This window comes from Schistosoma mansoni, chromosome 2 (assembly GCF_000237925.1).
Source record: "Schistosoma mansoni strain Puerto Rico chromosome 2, complete genome".
NCBI classification, from domain to species: Eukaryota; Metazoa; Platyhelminthes; class Trematoda; order Strigeidida; family Schistosomatidae; genus Schistosoma; species Schistosoma mansoni.
This window is the reverse complement of record NC_031496.1, coordinates 10,754,061-10,771,871: the sequence shown is the minus strand read 5'-3', so window position 1 is coordinate 10,771,871 and position 17,811 is coordinate 10,754,061. Positions and strand designations below refer to the sequence as shown.

At 33.1% G+C, this 17,811-nt stretch overlaps 1 protein-coding gene across 1 annotated transcript in view; it reads right to left on the bottom strand.

Annotated features, from left to right (window-relative positions):
• Smp_154850 (putative rap gtpase-activating protein) overlaps window positions 1-5,149 on the bottom strand; it is a gene marked incomplete at both ends in the record, with an annotated part of 65,217 nt that extends 60,068 nt beyond the window's left edge. The window contains one exon of the mRNA XM_018795648.1: window positions 4,471-5,149. Coding sequence (XP_018649940.1) covers window positions 4,471-5,149 — 679 coding nt within the window. The remainder of the gene's footprint in view (window positions 1-4,470) is intronic.
• Between the last annotated feature and the right edge of the window lie 12,662 nt (window positions 5,150-17,811).

Below are 17,811 nucleotides of genomic sequence, written 5' to 3'. Positions count from 1 at the left end.
ATAAAATTTATTTGTCTTGTATTTTAAATACCTTGACACTAAAAAGAAAGTGTGAGGTTATGGAACTCGTTAAGTTTTTGGTTGAGATCATGAATCGATGGATGTTAAACCACCATTGAAAACCTGGAAGTACTAGACGGCCGTTTCGTCCCGGTATGGGACTCGTCAGCAATGCACACCCACGATCCTGCGCGCGAGATTCAAACCCAGAATTTTCGGTCTGGCGCGATCAGTGGGACTAATCCGTGTCAAGTAGAGACAGGTATCTACATCAGACAATAGATGGTTACAAAATTTTGTAGATTGGTCGAAGTTAGACATTAACACCATTGAATGCCGGTTCAGTGGTCTAGAGTTTCAGCGTTAGCGCGCACGACCGAAGGTCCTGGGTTCGTGGATGCGCTATGATGACGAGTCACATACTGCGACGAAACGGCCGTCTAGTACTTACAAGTTTTCAATGATGGTCTAACTTCCACCGATTCATGATCTGAATTAAAAACTAAAAAGAAAGGCCGATCCTATTTATACATCATTCAACATAATACCTAAACTTGGAGTGAATGTTAGCTGACGAACTGATGAATAGCTAAGTATTTTGTATACTTCATACTTTACTAATCCATGCCATGACGTTATCCATGTAAATTTTTTATAAGATGTAATCTGAAATTATTTTAGTTCATTCCATAAGACCGATGATCACTGAGCAATCAACCAATGTTCGTCATTGATTTTAATAAGTTTTATAAATTTGTAAATGCTGCTAACAAATAACGCATAACCTGTCAGGATTTAGCTTAATTTGTTCTTATAATAAACAGATATATGCTCACATATCCTATGCTCACTGGTAACTGACTTCCAGAGGTAAATTCTGGAGTTCTAGTGAGAAGCAGTGACCAGTGGAGTTCAAACCACGTCTGTTGTGAGATAGGAACTCAATGAAGACAATTGGTGAACGGTTGCTCAACTTCGTGGATTGGTTTGAGTTAGAAATAAACACCATCGAATGCCGGCTCAGTGGACTATTAGTTAAGTGCTCTGGCGCGAGAGTGGTAGGTCCTGAGTTCGAGTCTCGCGAAGTGAGGTCGTGAATGCTCACTGCTAAGAAGTCCCACAATAGGACGAAACGGCCATCCAGTGCTCCCAGGTTTTCCTTGGTGTTTTAGCTTCATTTACTCACGCTTTCAGCTATGAAACCACTAAATTTCCACAAAAATCCCCTTCTGATAATAATAAACAGATAACTGTTTTTCAGTCTATAAAAGTTCAATTGATAAAACAGAGAATAAGAAAGAATAAATATTTACCATCACTAAACAAGTTTGATCATGTTGTCGCCTAAAACATTTAGTTGATTTATATGGAACATGTTTTCTTTGGGTTCATGTGTATATGGGTACATTTCCCAGCAAAAGCTTAGATATAGATGTGAGTTATTTTTGTATTGAACTGACTTATGTGTGTTTTTATTGAATACTTAGAGTAAGTCATCAATTAAGAACAATAATAATTTCCATTCCATTAGACGAAAAAGGTTATCGTATAACAAATATAATTTTCAATATTACTAACTGTTGAACAAATAAGACTATTGTTATAAACGGTAGGATACTTGTTATAACGCTAGGGTTTCTTGTTATAACAGTCCATTCACTTTGTACACGTATATGGGAGGTTAATTTACCTTAGACGAATATCTACACTAGATTTCCCATCCAGTGTCTATTCTACCGGACTTCAACACAACTCAGATCAAGAACATGTGATTGGCCTGACTAGAAAGTCAAATTATTTCCACACCAAAATCCGACACAAGGAACAGTTGATCAATAACAGTCAATACATAGCAAGGATAGGGGAATATATATAAATTATCAGAAGGGGTTTTGTGGAGATTTCAGTATTTTCGTACTTGAAAGCATGAGTCAATTGAAGCTAGAACACCATCGAAAACCCGGAAGCGCTGCATGGCCGTTTCGTCCTATTATGGGAGTCCTCAGCAGTGCGCATCTACGAATCCGCGCCCGCGAGATTCAGACCCAGGACTTACCAGTCTCGAGCCAGAGCCCTTAACCGATAGACCACTGAGATGGCCGGCATCCAACGGTGTTAATGTCTAACTTCAACCAATACACGAAGTTGAGCAACCATAATAGGACGAAACGGATGTCCAGTGCTTCCAGGTTTTCGATGGTGGTCTGGCTTCAATTGACTCATGCTTTCAACTATGAAACATACTAAATCTCCACGAAACCCGTTCTGATAATTAGTATAATCATATGCTCACTAGTGACTTCGGGAAGTACATCCAGAATCTCTAGTGAGAAGCAGTGATCAGTGGAATATATATAACACATGTCACATTATCTAATGTCTAACTCAGCAAAACAACCAATCATTATCATTCTCGCCCATACATCAACTATCGAAAGTGGTTCCAACAAATTTGTGAAAATGTGATGTTTGTATGAATTAATGATTCCTTTGTACTGGATGTGTGTCTGATTTTGAATTTTAAATATAATACGTTCATTTGTGCTCGCATAGTTCTGTTTGGTTGAAATTGCGCTATTTCGGTGATTCCTATTTCTCATAGTTGAAAGCGTGAGTCAATTGAAGCTAGAACACCATGGAAAACCTGGAAACACTGGACGGCCGTTTTGTCCTATTATGGGACTCCTCAGCAGTGCACATCCACGAACCCGCTCTCGCGAGTTTCGAACCCAGGACCTACCTATTTCGTATGATGGTGAGACTATAATTTATGGATAACCTTTGAGCAACGTTGAAATGGCCTTGAGAATGTCCATCTAGTAACTAGGTCTAAATGAGAGTTCTAAACCTGTATGAAAAATAAGGATTATAATTTACAGTTTATGGTAAGGGTTATGATTTAGATTTATGGTATTCATTACGAATTGACATCAGCTAAAATGTCAAAACGCTATTTAGACAAATAAGTGAATGAATTTTGTGCCAAAATCCAAGACCTGTTATCCTAAATCTGATTGGTTCGTCCATAAATTATAGTCTTACCCCGTACATAATGACCTTTTGAAGTCTACTTCTTACATATTTAAACTCAAAAGACTTGTGGGTTACTTTGATAATTTACAAATATATAAAATGTTAACTAGTAGAAAGGAAGAGGTTTGCAAAATAATTTATATAATTTTTGTAAGAAGTCGAACGAATAGTCTAATAGAATTTAGATATCGAGTATAAAGAAGATATTGTATGTGAATACTATGTTTGAAAATTCATAGTAATTTAATTTTAAACAATTTAAGCGTTTTGTCCCAGAAATTGTCCTGAGCTTTTTCAGGCGAATATTTAAAAGTAACAACAAAAGAGCTCAAACTAATTTGTAAAATGGAAGATTAGAACTATTTGAATTTCAGTCGTTGAGACTATTCAATTATAACGCTCATATTAAAGAAGTTTACTGACTGCTTTTCTTTTCTGTTTTTTTCGAATAATGAGTGCGTTTGTTTTTCTGGAAATTTTTATAACAATAGCTCATATTGTAAAGTGATAATATACTAGTTGGCTAATTTAAGAATGATTGTTTTTTAGTACTCTCAATATCCATATTTGTTTTTATATACTATTAACAGATGGTAATGATGGATATTAAAGTCAAAAGGATGGTAGTTTGAAATATTGTAACTGGTAATAAAGTGTGGATAAGCTTAGGAAAGATCACTTACAAATTTACTCATTTAATCTTTATATATGTCAGAGATTTTACTGTTAATTTTTCATTTCTAGTCATGTACGTGTTCCATTGATTAAAAGTAACTAGTAAATTATTATTTTAGTATCTCCAAATGTTAATCTAATTGCTAAACATCAACAACATGCTTCGGTTTGGGCACCCTGGCAGTATCACAGCGCATATGTATCTGGCGCCCCTTAGTACCAATTTTTATGTGTCTAAATAAATAAATAAATAAACATCAACAGATCTTTTACTTGTCTATAATTTATCTGAGTTAGAAATTATGTTGAACTATTAACAGAAAGTTTTTTATATTATTCTTTACATTACTATCTTGGACTAATGAAGCACTTTGTTGAAACGTCACTGAAATTAAAAAAGGATTATCACATGAGGGTTTTTGTGGAGATTTTAGTAATTTTATATAGTTAAGATCATAAGTCAGTTGAAGCTAGACCACTATAGAAAACCTGGAAGCAGTGGACGACCGTTTCGTTCTACCGTGGAACTCCTCAGCAATGCACATCCACGATCCCGCCTCAAGAGATTCGAACCCAGGACCTACCAGTCTAGCGCCAGAGCCCTTAACCGATAGACCACTGAGCCGGCATCCAGGTTTTCAATGGTGGTCTAGCTTCAACTGACTCATGATCTTAACTATATAAAAAAACAAAAGGATTAGACTGAAAGATGAACTATATGTGCATATATATATATATGGATAACGTAAAACAGTCACTTACATTTGCCAAGAAAATATTTGAAATACCATCTTGTCTCACGTTCAGGATTTTCTAAATGCAATGGTGTAGTAGTAGATTTAAAATTCATTCCTGAATTATTATAATAAATTGAATGTGGATCATGATCAAACATAAAGTATTCATCATCAAAATTTGTCACATTATTATCTGTTCCAAATGTTTGTGTTGTTGCTTGTATTGTTGAAGTTGGTGGAATTTCAGGACTATATAACTGATTTAATCCGGTTTCATATGAGGATTGTTGTAATGATCTTTGACTTTGTTGTGTTCGTGATGATTTTGTAAGTAATCTATCCCTGAAATGATCAATAAGTTGAGTATCACTAAAACCACTTGGATGAAGATTAAGTACACCTTCATTTGATCGTAATTCATCAGATATAGATAGACAATCATAATTTTTAACACTATCATCATCATCATCATCATGATCATTTGTATTTTCAAAATTTTCAACGGATAAATGATTTTTTGATAATGATATTGGTGAATCTTTCACTTTTAATGATAAATCAAATGATATTGAATTAAGATAATTAGGTGATGTTTCTTTTATTTTTCTATTAGGAACTACATTAACTTCTGAACGAAATCTTCCTGCATTATTTATATATCCATTAGATTCACTTGTTAATGAGGTATTTTCTGATAAATACATCTGTATATATTTATACAAAAAAAATCGATATTTTTCGGTAGTAATCAAATGAAATCGATATTTTTCAGATTATAAATTACACTATTATTATTGTTACTATGGCAACAAATGTTATAATGATCATGGTAACTATGAATATAATAGAAAATTCTTATTTATTAACCCCATTGGGATCAAAAAAATTCAAACATTATGATTAATCATCAGAAAGGGGATATGTTTATTAAATTATTTGATTGATATATATATATATATATATATATACATATTTCACCTCATTTCAATATCATTTTATCATAGTCTATTTAATTAATATACACTTGTATAATTGTATATCAATCAGAAAGTGACCCAGGTTGTTGCCTTCACTATATAGATTTGTAATATTCTTGGGGAAAGATCCCCTGAAAATTTTGTTATTAAATTTAATGAAGCTGACATTTTTTTTTAAAACCCATGTTTGTATACTATTGAATAATCGATAAAGGGTTTAGCTTTACAATCTAATATGCTGTTACCCTATAGGCTACATGAAACGGAGAGAGAAGTCATTCATAGACCAATTGTATGTACATCTATCTGTATATATATTATTCAGGCAAAATAACAAACTGAGTAGAAAAGGATTAGAGAGGTAGGCATAATATTATTATATTGGATTGAGTAAAAATGGTTTAGGTGGGCGGTTTTTATTCTCTCTACAGTATAGAATATGAGTATAATGAAGTGAATAGTCAATACATTATAATAAATGAATTAGGCAATAAATATTGTGGACACATTTAAACGAAAAAAGATGCATATACAGAACAATAAAAATAAAATCTATCTTTGACCATACAATTAGGGATGAGTTATATATATATATGTGGTCTGGTTAAAGGATAGGCACAGATAATTTCTAGCCATAACGAGTATTGATCACAATGGAGAAATAATGATAATAACAACAACACATGATAGTCATCTGACTGACTATGAGTAGAAAATTTGGTGATTAATATATAAAAACAAAATAAACAATCTATATCAATTATTATTAATTTGAAATAGTTGACATTCTTTGGTTGCTGATATAAATAATCAGCTGTGATTAGAGGAGTTTCACAATGTTTCCGAGACTGAATCCAATGACTCCAGTTTATTCAAATACAATTAGTGGTGAATAGGTCAAGTCAACTTGATGTTATCAAACAAAAAGTATATCGTAACGGGGTTTTTATTGGAGATTTTAGCAATTTAATGGTTGAATTCATGAGTCAATTAAACCTAAACTACCATGGAAAACCTAGAAGTACTGGACCACCGTTTCGTCCTAGTATAGGACTCTTCAACAGGGCGCACCCACGATCTCGCCACACGGGATTTGAACCGAGGACCTCTAGACCACTGCTGAGGAGTCTCACAATAGGACGAAACGGTCGTCCAGTGCTTCCAGGTTTTCCATGATGGTCTAGCTTCAATTGATTCATGATCTCAACTATCAAAATTACTTAGATCTTCACAAAACCCCCTTCTAAGAATAATGAATTTAGTAAAATTAAGTTAAAGTTTATATTGGTCAGCATTTTACAATATGTAATCAATAAACGGAAGAGATTAATCATTAATGACAGAACTGATAAATGAATGATTAGTGTTTTGGAAAAATAAGGATGAAATTCAATATGATTTTAGTTAAAACGAGTCACATTGATTATATATTACTGTTTATTGTTACCTTTTTAAAATAGGATATTATTCTTTGTACTTGGATGAATGAATAAAATAAGAATTTACGATGTGTAATGGTTTACATGAAGCTCAACTGTTCATTGTGCTAGTAATCTAAGCGATAACCTAGTTTAACTTTGCTTTCAAAATAGTGCGGTAGCTAATAAGATATATATTATGGATCCGTTCAGGAACTATCATCAAATACATTCGGTTTATAACCAAAGAAAAAATAATTCTCATACACCTGAGAGGGTGACCACTTGAGCTTGATCACAAATAACTAAATCTATAAGCAAAGATGGATAGTGGCTAGCAACGGTATCAAGGACACGCGTTTTGGCCTGTTTGAGACTCTTCAGCTGGATGTACCAGTATCTCAGAGTTGATGTTCACTCTGGGACTCGAACCCAGTAACTTTCGCTTCAAATGCCATCATGGTATCCACTCAGCTACTGATGTTTAGGACTGCGACTGGTCAGTGTCTAATTGGCATATGTGCATACTGTGCGTATTGCCTCGATATAGCCTTATAAGGTTTATATTGAAAGGACTTTCCTTAATCCAATGAGAAAATCTGAAAATTAATCTACACAATTATTCAGTGTAATGTAATTTATTGAACTAATGTATGTTCAAATATTAGACTTTGAGTAGCAAATGTGATTCTATTCGTCAATGTAAATATATGTAGTACTCATAAGAACAGAAATTGTGATACACGGTTTGAAACATCGTAGAATTTTCGCTTGAGAATGTATCTGTTATAATACAATTAGCACATCTGTACCATTTTAATTTACTTCAAAACATTTCACAGTACAGAGATTCATTGAGTAACTGATGATATTATGTAATGTAACAGATGGAAGGAGCCATATTTCCATATGATTTCCCACAAATACTAATTTAGATTTGAACAGAATTAACTGAAATATATTTTGCAAATATGTGTAAAATATGAGAATTTTCAATACATTAAGTTTGTTATATCGTGTGATGTGCGTGTTTGTCCAGTTAATATATGACATGATGATCCCCGCCAATCAGAGAAGAGTGAGTTATCGATCAGAGCAATGTTACACGAAAAACTGTCCAAGGAGTCTTGAGTACTTATCAGTCCTGCCTTCTGCCTAGACCAGCCAGTTAAGTCCAGAACACCAATAATAGCCTCTGCAATATGAATCATTATTCTCAAACATACTGGGTTTACATACCAAACAAACTGACCACATCGTACCATAAAATAGAAAATAACATTTGTACAAGATTTGGCCAAATGTGGCTGTGGATAGAGGGAACAGTAATGAACTAGGGATAACTTAAGAATGGTGAATCGTATAATAATAGTTCATAAGTTAAAATAAAGCTTATAATAAGAGGGACAAGAATACGAATAGTTTAGTTACTTAACAATTATACAATAGGAAATATGAATATCATATTGATCCATAAATAGTTCTTAAATTTACCATTCATAAATCTCCACGGGATATTACAAAGTTATAGTAGATTGACTTCGATTTCGTGACCATTGAAAAATGATAATTTATAAAAATAATATTGAGAATTCTTTATTCATAATGAACATAATGATACTTGCATTCACTTAGACAATGTCACATGAAGAATATAATCGAAAAGAAACCTGGTTTAATTTAGTTCATTATATCATATATTTGGTAATATGAATATAGATCAAAACACTTAATAAGAATTGGAAGCAGTTTCCACTAGCAAAGATTATGTATTTCTGTTGAGTTATCCAAGTTATTTAAAAAAGGTCAGGAAGAAACAATAGCAGCTCCCTTATGTAGTTTACTCGGTAAATGAATGTTTCAAAAGACTATGATCACAAAATATTGGGAAGTGTCTTCTCTTGTTGATGTAATTCGTGAAATTAAACTGTTATTAACGTGTGGGAGTCAATCGAAAGTCAAGTATACTTTGTTGATTCCCGCCAAACATACATGATTCCTGCTATATACTTTGAAGTAGACTAGAGGATCTAGACTAAATTGACGGTTTCGAGTAGACACAAATATATTTGCGAAATATGTTTTGCTACTTACAAACTAAAAGTAGTAATAAAGCATATGCTAAAAGATATAGAGCTTACTTCATTTGCCGATTTGTATCCAAGCTTCCTAAATAATCTTCTTCTCATATCAACCCTTGTTTTATTCGACCTGAAATTTGAATGATAAAATAAACGAATATTGTTTATGAAAATAGTGAAAGATGATTTAGGATTTACTACTGTATAGTGAATGAATAAATGAACTTTCAAGTACTTGAAGTACACAAATTCAGACTGCCTCTCAAGGAGCAATGATTGTTGAGGAAATATCAACGTTGTTAATTTGAATGTTCTTTTTTAAAAGACACTGAAAATTTCTTACAGCTATTCTTGATAATATTTAAACTTTCCTCCTCTTTCCAACATTGTTATAAAGTACATATAGTTTTATTAAACTCATTTGAATTCATATCCCTTACCATCATTTTTCACATTCAAATACTTTGTAGGGACTTGTACTATGTCAACCCACATAGGTTATTCTAGCCTCTGAACTGGTCAGTCTATTCATTCATCTCAAGCCATATTTTCACCCCGTCAGTTATTCGCTTATTAATTCTGACTGTGTTCAGATTATCGTATGTGTGCCAATCACCTACCCTATTTGTTGTGTGTCTATGAATTATTTTTGTCTGACTATGAATATTGAGTCACGCCTAATAAAAACGAGTTGGCTCACATGCCTTCGTTTCGCTTCATTCTTTCTTATTAGCTTCGTTTCTTTGATCGTCTGTCTGGATCAATGATTGTATGAAATATACATATAGGAAATCTATTCTTATATTTGACTTAATTCCGTTATTCACTGACACGAGTTAAGTCGATGGTTATGCACGAGGGTATCCAGGATGTATATTTCGACAGCAATCATTCGATAACGATCATTTGTCCGAACCAACTGAAGTCAGATATAGGACCATTAAAAATTTAGATAAGTTCTAAATTGGGAGACCTTTCTAAGAGTGCAAGTTTTATTATGTGAACATATATGATTTGTCTTTTGCTAAATAAATGCTTTCCTATCCTGGGACATCAGAGCCGATCAGAAATGTCTTTGAAAGTATAATACGAGTAATGTGATAAACTTAAGGTTGATGATGTAACCAGTGCATGGTTATGTCACTGCTTTAAGAAAGAGAAACAGTACAAATTAAGCTGAAAGAACTAACGTGATTATCGAAATAAACAAAGTTATTGACAAGTAGAAAAATAATAGTCTGAAATTCCTTGAAACGAAGGACTGTTATCCTCTTGAAGTTATTTGACTTTTTAATCAAATGGAACATCATCAGAAAATGAGCCTCCTTTATAACTATTCTTCAAAACAAGCAGTTATAGGGCAATATAGCACATAGCGTGCAAAACTCGTTAAGTAAAGGCTATTTGTGTAATAATTCGAATAACTATGAAACTGTCGAATACCGTAATATTCTAGAAATAAAAATGAATTCCAATGTATGTTGGTTAGTAAATTTCGGTTTGTTTATTTCCAGTAGCCGAGTGTAAATAAATGAAGAGTAACAAGGTAAATCAAGGTACATACACATCGGCCAAATAAAAATTATAGTGAACCAAGAAGTGAATAAGGAATATATGATAAATCCAACAGTCTCTCTTAAAATGAAACTTAAATAATAGGAATGCATTAACGAGCCAACATTTTCCTTCAAACGTGTTTAACTACTATTTATAAGCAAGTAGTAGGTTTATTTTTAAAAAAGCAAATTCATGGCTCGTACAATTTGATGGTTAAACTAGATTAATGGAGTGTTTAACATTGAATACATGAAAATAACTAGTTCTATTATAGACGCAACTTATCTTTATATAGTACATCCATTTGTCAAATACCTTGGGCTGGTTATTATTATTATTATTATGTAGTATGCAAACTATAGAAAGTGGCTATCAATAAGTGTTTAATTGATTACAGAAAACCAAATGAAATTATTCTAGATATAACTTATGATGAACATCTCTTTTGTGCTTCTTTAAAAATAACATTTAAAATCTACTGTTCACTTTTTGCCCTCCTTCGAAACCGTTACACAAGATTACAGTTGTTACAGGTAGTCATCCTAAACATTTTTAATTATTAATACATTTCATTAGTTTTACGATTTGAATTCAATTTCATTGAGAAGTAACACATAATGCACAGGTAATCTTGATGGATTTCAATCCACTGTTGTTTATAATTATATTTAAGTATTGTCCCCAAATGCCCTCGTACGGCTGAGAGTGTGGACGGCCCGCCCTCTCTCTCTAAATGCTCTCACGCGGTCACGCGTATACAGCCTCTCCCAGGAAAGTCCTACTCACTGCCTTCTCGTGGCGAGGGTGTTGTTTACAAAATTGAGAGAACGAAAAGCGAAAGTATGTTTACTTTCTAAATTGAAGAAAAATCACTACTAATTAATTTTGATTACATCAAATCAACTGACAAGAATGAAATGGAATAATAGATTATTCTCCAAAAAAGTAGGCACTTATCACTAATATAAAATCTGTAGTGTGGTCTACTTATATCCATATAAGTAGTATATGGTGATGGTCAGGCATAGAATGTATTTTGGCAGAAGATCGAGAAGGAAAGAACAGGAATGAAGCGCAATCGGTATGAAAATGCATGACCAATGAAATCAGAGAAGATGGACTGATATTTACAGAAGGAACAATTAAGATTGAGACGATTGATTGTTATGTTGCAAATTAACTATTTACTGTATGGTTACCAGAATTTAATGAGATAGTCTGTAATTGGTGCTGATAAAATGTTCAATGTATTCATCATTTATCGACCAATTTTTTGAAACTATACCATACTTTCGACATCAACTGAAGTTATTGAATCGGAAATATGTTTTATATAATTGTATATAGATAATTAACTGAAGAGGAATTATTGTTACCAGTACTAAAACCATGTTTATCACGTTTAATATACTTTACAAATACATATCATTGGTATGTATTCCATTAATAATTCTATGATTTGAAATGATCTCACATCCAATCTTGTATTTGGCATAGATCATATAGATCTTACATTATTAACAAAACGGACGCCTAATTTTAACTTGATCATATTGCTTAATTGATAATGGTGTGATGTGTGCTACTGATGACGACAGATATAAGTAGTATGTATTATCAATCGAAAATGACATGCCTAGCGGCACAATGTTAAGAAGATCGGAGAAAAAAGAGAATGAAAATAGAGAATGATTAGTGGGGAAACGAAAGAACAATCAAATGTGAGAAAACTGGTTGACATTTTGTATTATTATTATTATTATTAGCTTTATTCAATATTATATTTTTCGTACAATATAGAATTCTCAGCACAAAGTACTTCAACAAGTTTCCGTTTCTCACTTCTTCGTCCTTCCTAACGATAAATATTGAGTGATCGCCAGTTAGAAGTTAGCACCTCAGTCAATCGACATCTGGATAATGTATATTCTTCTCGCCATATATTGCCAGCAACCACGATATCTCTGATTAGGCCTTCTGTAACATTTACAGCGAAAGGTCTTACACTTTTCAGAAACGCACCTGAATAGGTTGTGCGATTAATAGGTATAATGATGTATTAAAACAAACGAAATTAGATAACTTGTTAAAATATCTACACGACAGGAACAGGTAGCCCAGATGTTTAAACAGGCCGCCAATAATACTGCTCGTATGTAAGTGTAAATGAAGTATTTACTATATGGTTCTCAGATTTTACTGAGAGATTTTGATTGTCTCCACCTGTGTTCTCAACGTCAGAATGACGTTGAAATTGAAATAGTAACTACACCTTTTCATGTTATGGTTTACATAATTTATTTTTCCTTTAGATATCATAATTTCAGTGTATGTTTTTACATCATGAATTCATTATCTTTCTTATAAGGGTATTCCTTAGACATCATGTTCTTTTGGGAATTTCTCAAACATATGCTTAATAATCTTAACGCTATTTAATTTATTTATTGCTGCAAGTAGATTATTAGCTTATTATTATGTTGTTAATAATGACAAAACAAGTTTACCAGATTCTTATTGTTGAATGGCTAGCAGCTGTTTAAACAATCTTATCTAATACATGAATAACGGTAACCAAATTATAACTCAATATGACTGTTTATTACTGTATGTTTTTAAATAAGCAGTAATTCTCAGCTAGTTGTATACATGAATATCTATACTACTAAATTTTCCATAATATATGAATTACTGAAACATTTGGTTTAGGTATTTTTTTTTCCAAAAAAGTAATGTATTATCAGGTCAGATAGTTGGATTCACTTAGATTGTTTAGATTTGAGCCTGATTTAACAGTGGTGTTTGTAACTGATTGATTTTGTTGAGATATAACCGAATGGATGTTTTACTCTAGTATGTCAATCTTCAGGAACCATAACCCTTGAAGAGGTCGGACATGGAGCTTTTCAATTGGTGCTGAACCACTAACAATAATGTTTTTAGACCTCAAAGAGTCTCATACTGTAACAAAGACATTGTCCATCTCTCCCTGGTATTCAATAATACTCTACTTTCAACCAATCTTTGACAACCTGAAATCATTTATACATATTTTCATTGAATTGTTTTTCATCAGTAACTAACATCATTTGCAGAAAAGCCGAAACAAGGAAGCATTAAAATCAGGGGAAAATGTTCAATGATTCTCCAGCTATCAAATGTTTTTACAAAATAAGAGACTACTTTCCTAGATTGGCAAATTTTTTACATTTTATTCAGTTTGCTAATCTGAGTCACCAAAAATAGCAATTTTCAGACTTTAATACTTGTCAACAAACTACCTGAAGATCCGAGAATGCTGGACAAATATTTCTTCTTAAGTTTGACACAGGTTAGTCTTCGAGTCAAATAACTAACCAGAGTAGCAAGTATATATACATATATATGTTCTTGTATAACTGAATTTACTTTTGTCCAACAAACCCTCAATTTCTAATTAAAGTAGAAGAGATTTAAGGCTAAGATTATGTATTTATAATTAGGAATCATTTGGTTATTTACTTTTTAACCGTTTGACATAAATAATTTATTTTTGTAATGGAAAATCTTTTAAATATTCATTCATTTCATAAATAAAATGTAGTTTACTATATCAATTGAATGGAATTCAACACTCTACATCAAATTCATTGACTACGAGAAAGCATTTGATAACGTGGACAGGACAACATTATGGAGGCTTCTTCAACACTAAGGCATACTTGAGAATATAGTCAATATCATACGGAATTCCTGTGATGGATTAAACTGCCAAATCGTTCATGGAGAACAGCTCATTTAAGGTAAAGACTGGTGTCAGACAAGGTTGCTTACTCTCACCCTTTCTCTTTCTCCTGGTGATCGATTGTACCATGAAAACGTCAATATCTGGAGGGTAGCACGGGATACAGTGAACATCTAGGATGCAGCTGTACGATCTAGACTTCGCAGATCATCTGGCTCTTCTATCACACACGCAACAACAAATGCAAGAGAAGATGACCAGTGTAGCAGCAGTAGGTCTCAATATACACAAAGGGAAAAGCAAGATTCTCCCATACCATACAGCATGCACCAATCGAATTACACTTGATGGAGAAGCTTTGGAGGATGTAAAAACCTTTACATATCTGGGCAGCATCGATGAACAAGGTGAATCTGATGCAGATGTGAGGGTGAGGATCAGCAAAGCAAGAGCAGAATATTTACAACTGGAGAACACCTGGAACTCAAAACAATTGTCAATCAACATCAAGATCAGAATTTTCAATACAAATGTAAAGACGGTTCTACTGTAGGGCGAGGAGACTTGGAGAACTACGAAAGCCATCATCCAGAAGATTCTGGTGTTTAGTAACAGTTATCTACGCAAAATACGTCGGATCCGTTGGCTAAACACTATCAGCCACAACCTACTGTGAGAGAGAACAAACCAGTTTCCAGCAGAGGAAGAAATCAGGAAGAAGCGCTAGAAGTGGATAAGGCACACACTGTGGGGAGCACGCAACTGCTTCACAAGACAAGCCCTCACATGGAATCCTGAAGGTCAAAGGAGAAGAGGAAGATCAAAGAACACATTACACCGAGAAATAGAGACAGACATGAGAAGGATGAACAAAAATTGGATAGAACTAGAAATGAAGGCCCAGGACAGAGTGGGTTGGAGAATGCTGGTCGGCAGCCTATGCTCCATCGGGAGTAACAGGCGTTTTTTCTCTCTTTCAAATATATATATTCATTTATTATATTGACTATATATTTGCATTTTAATATTATTCATTATAAGACAACAGATGAACAAACTGATCTTTTCATATTTTATAGGGTTTTCTCCCTTCTTTTTTATTTAAAGAGCATATTTAATTATCTAACTGTCATTCCAATTGTTAATACGTTTTTTATACTAACTTTGGTTGTTTTTTTTGTTTTGTTTTTAACATTCTGTTGTTGAGCAAAAAAATTTTTTTGTCTTTTGTTTCCAATCGTAAAATCACAAAAAAAAACAACCCAAAAATTCATTTCATTGATGTGAATATACTTTTCATTTATCCTAAATTACAATACTTTTCAGTTTCCTTTTAAGTAAACAAGTCTGTTTCAACATAAATTACTATTCATTTATTTTTTTAAGAATTTTGATCCGTTTGTTTTCATTCTAGGAAATAAGGAAAAGGAATGCCTGTTCAAAGATAAAAAGGGAAATATCAAAATCCAATTCTCTTTTTTTCTATAAAGAAAAATCTAGAAGTAAAAGGTATAGTTGAATGATTGATAACATTGTAGATATTCATCATGTGACGACAGATTTGTTCTTATGTTTCATATGTTTTGAATTTAATATGCAAGTTGTGATAGAAATGAGAAAGAATGAAGTTGGAAAAACTTGTCATATGCTCATATTGTGGTGTGTACTACTGATGACGATAGATATAAGTAGTGTATATCATTAATCGAAAGTGAAATGCCTGGAGGCAAAAGGTTAAGATTGAAGCGAAGAGAACGAGAATAGATAGTGGTTGGTGTGGAAACGAAAGAGCAATGATATCTTAGACAATTGATTAACATTTTGCAAATGAAGTATTTATTGTATGGTTCTCAGATTTTACCAACATGTTCTGTAATGTATTACAATACATTTGGTTGTCCCTGCCTGTGCTCTCATTCACTATAATATATTAAGTGATATTACATAAAGAATTACTATAAGGAGTAATGACAAATCTATAGAAATGGGAACAAGTTGTGTAAATTATCAGTTGAATGAGGCATTATTGTTAGATGTTAAACGAAATTATGAATGGATCGTTTGATTATGAAAATGATCAGACTTAAAAAATGTAACTTTGTCCAAATGCCCTGGTACGGCCGAGAGTGGGGAGAGTCCGCTCTCCCTCTCGAAATGCTCTCACATGGCCAGCGAATATATAGCCTCTGCCAGGGAAGTCCTACTCAATGCCTTCTCGTGCCACAGGTGTTGTTTACGAAATTGGGAGGACGAAAAGCGAATGTCCGGCGCTTTAACCGGGTTGGTGGACACAGAAAATCCACCTAGGGGAGTTGGAAAACCCTGATTCCCAAACAATGGTGCACATAGGCTCCAGTACCCTGAGGGAACAAATGGCGTACGAATCAATCGTTGATCACCGACTACCATGGGACTGCATTTCCTCACGATGCTCCACTGCCTTGTGAATCAGATCCTTTGGTCAAAGGCTCGGGGTGTGACCCCCTAAGAAAACCACCTGCTTCAGTCCGGGCACCTGGGCAGTATCACAGCCCTCAAGCAAATCGAATGAGATTTGTATGGCGCATATGTATCTGGTGCTTCCTTGTACCAATATTTATGTGTTTAAATAAATAATAAAATAACGTGATACCAACATAGTGTCCAATATCAAATTAATGGAAATCCTTGTCTTATTTTTATCTCTTTTGCTCAGTTGTAAAGTGTGAACTTTGAAGCTTCGACAAACATGTAAAGTGGTAATAGAACTATAGCTCAAACTATAGAAGCAGTAAATTATTCACATTCATATCAGTCGAATTAAAGTTGTATTTTTACTTTAACAGTTCAAAAGGTGATTGCTATCTCAAACAATTAAGTCAAATAATTTGTGATAATTGGGGGAATAGGCTTTTCTCGTCAAATTATCCTAAATGAGTAAGAAACTTTGAATGCTATTTTGCTATACTGAAACGCAAGATTTTCAGTAGAAAATATTTTCATGATACATCTAAGAAACATTATGATTTATGTATAAATATTCGAACTAAACATAACAAACGTCCCTTGGTAACACATCAGTTTAATCTGTTTAAATTATTGCAAATATGATTTTTATTGTAGGTTTAGTACGAAAATATTACAAAACTTAAAATAAACTTTATCCAATGAACATACGTTGAAGGAAATCTACATCTATTATTATAATAAACTTGAAAAAATATAATATACTTATAACTGATAAAGTTATAAGGCTAGTGACTGACTTCAAGACATATGTACTAGAGTTCTAGTGAGAAGCAGTGACAAGTGGAGTTCAACCATGTCTGTTGTGAAATAATAACTCACTGAAGACAATTAGCGAACGGTTGCTCAAACTTTGTGGATTAGTTGAAGTTAGACAATAACACCGTTTGATGCCGACTCAGTGGTTTATAAGACTAAATTTAACTTCAAATGATGAAAATGACCACAAAACTTATTTTTTATCCAGGTATAATGCTTTGAATTTTATACTCCAAACAATACTTTATATCAAGAGTTATGTAAGCGTACAACATCTCTTTAGATTGACTTTATCAAAGAAAGATTTTCAGATTCGAATGATTTTGGTTAAAAAAATGCAATTGT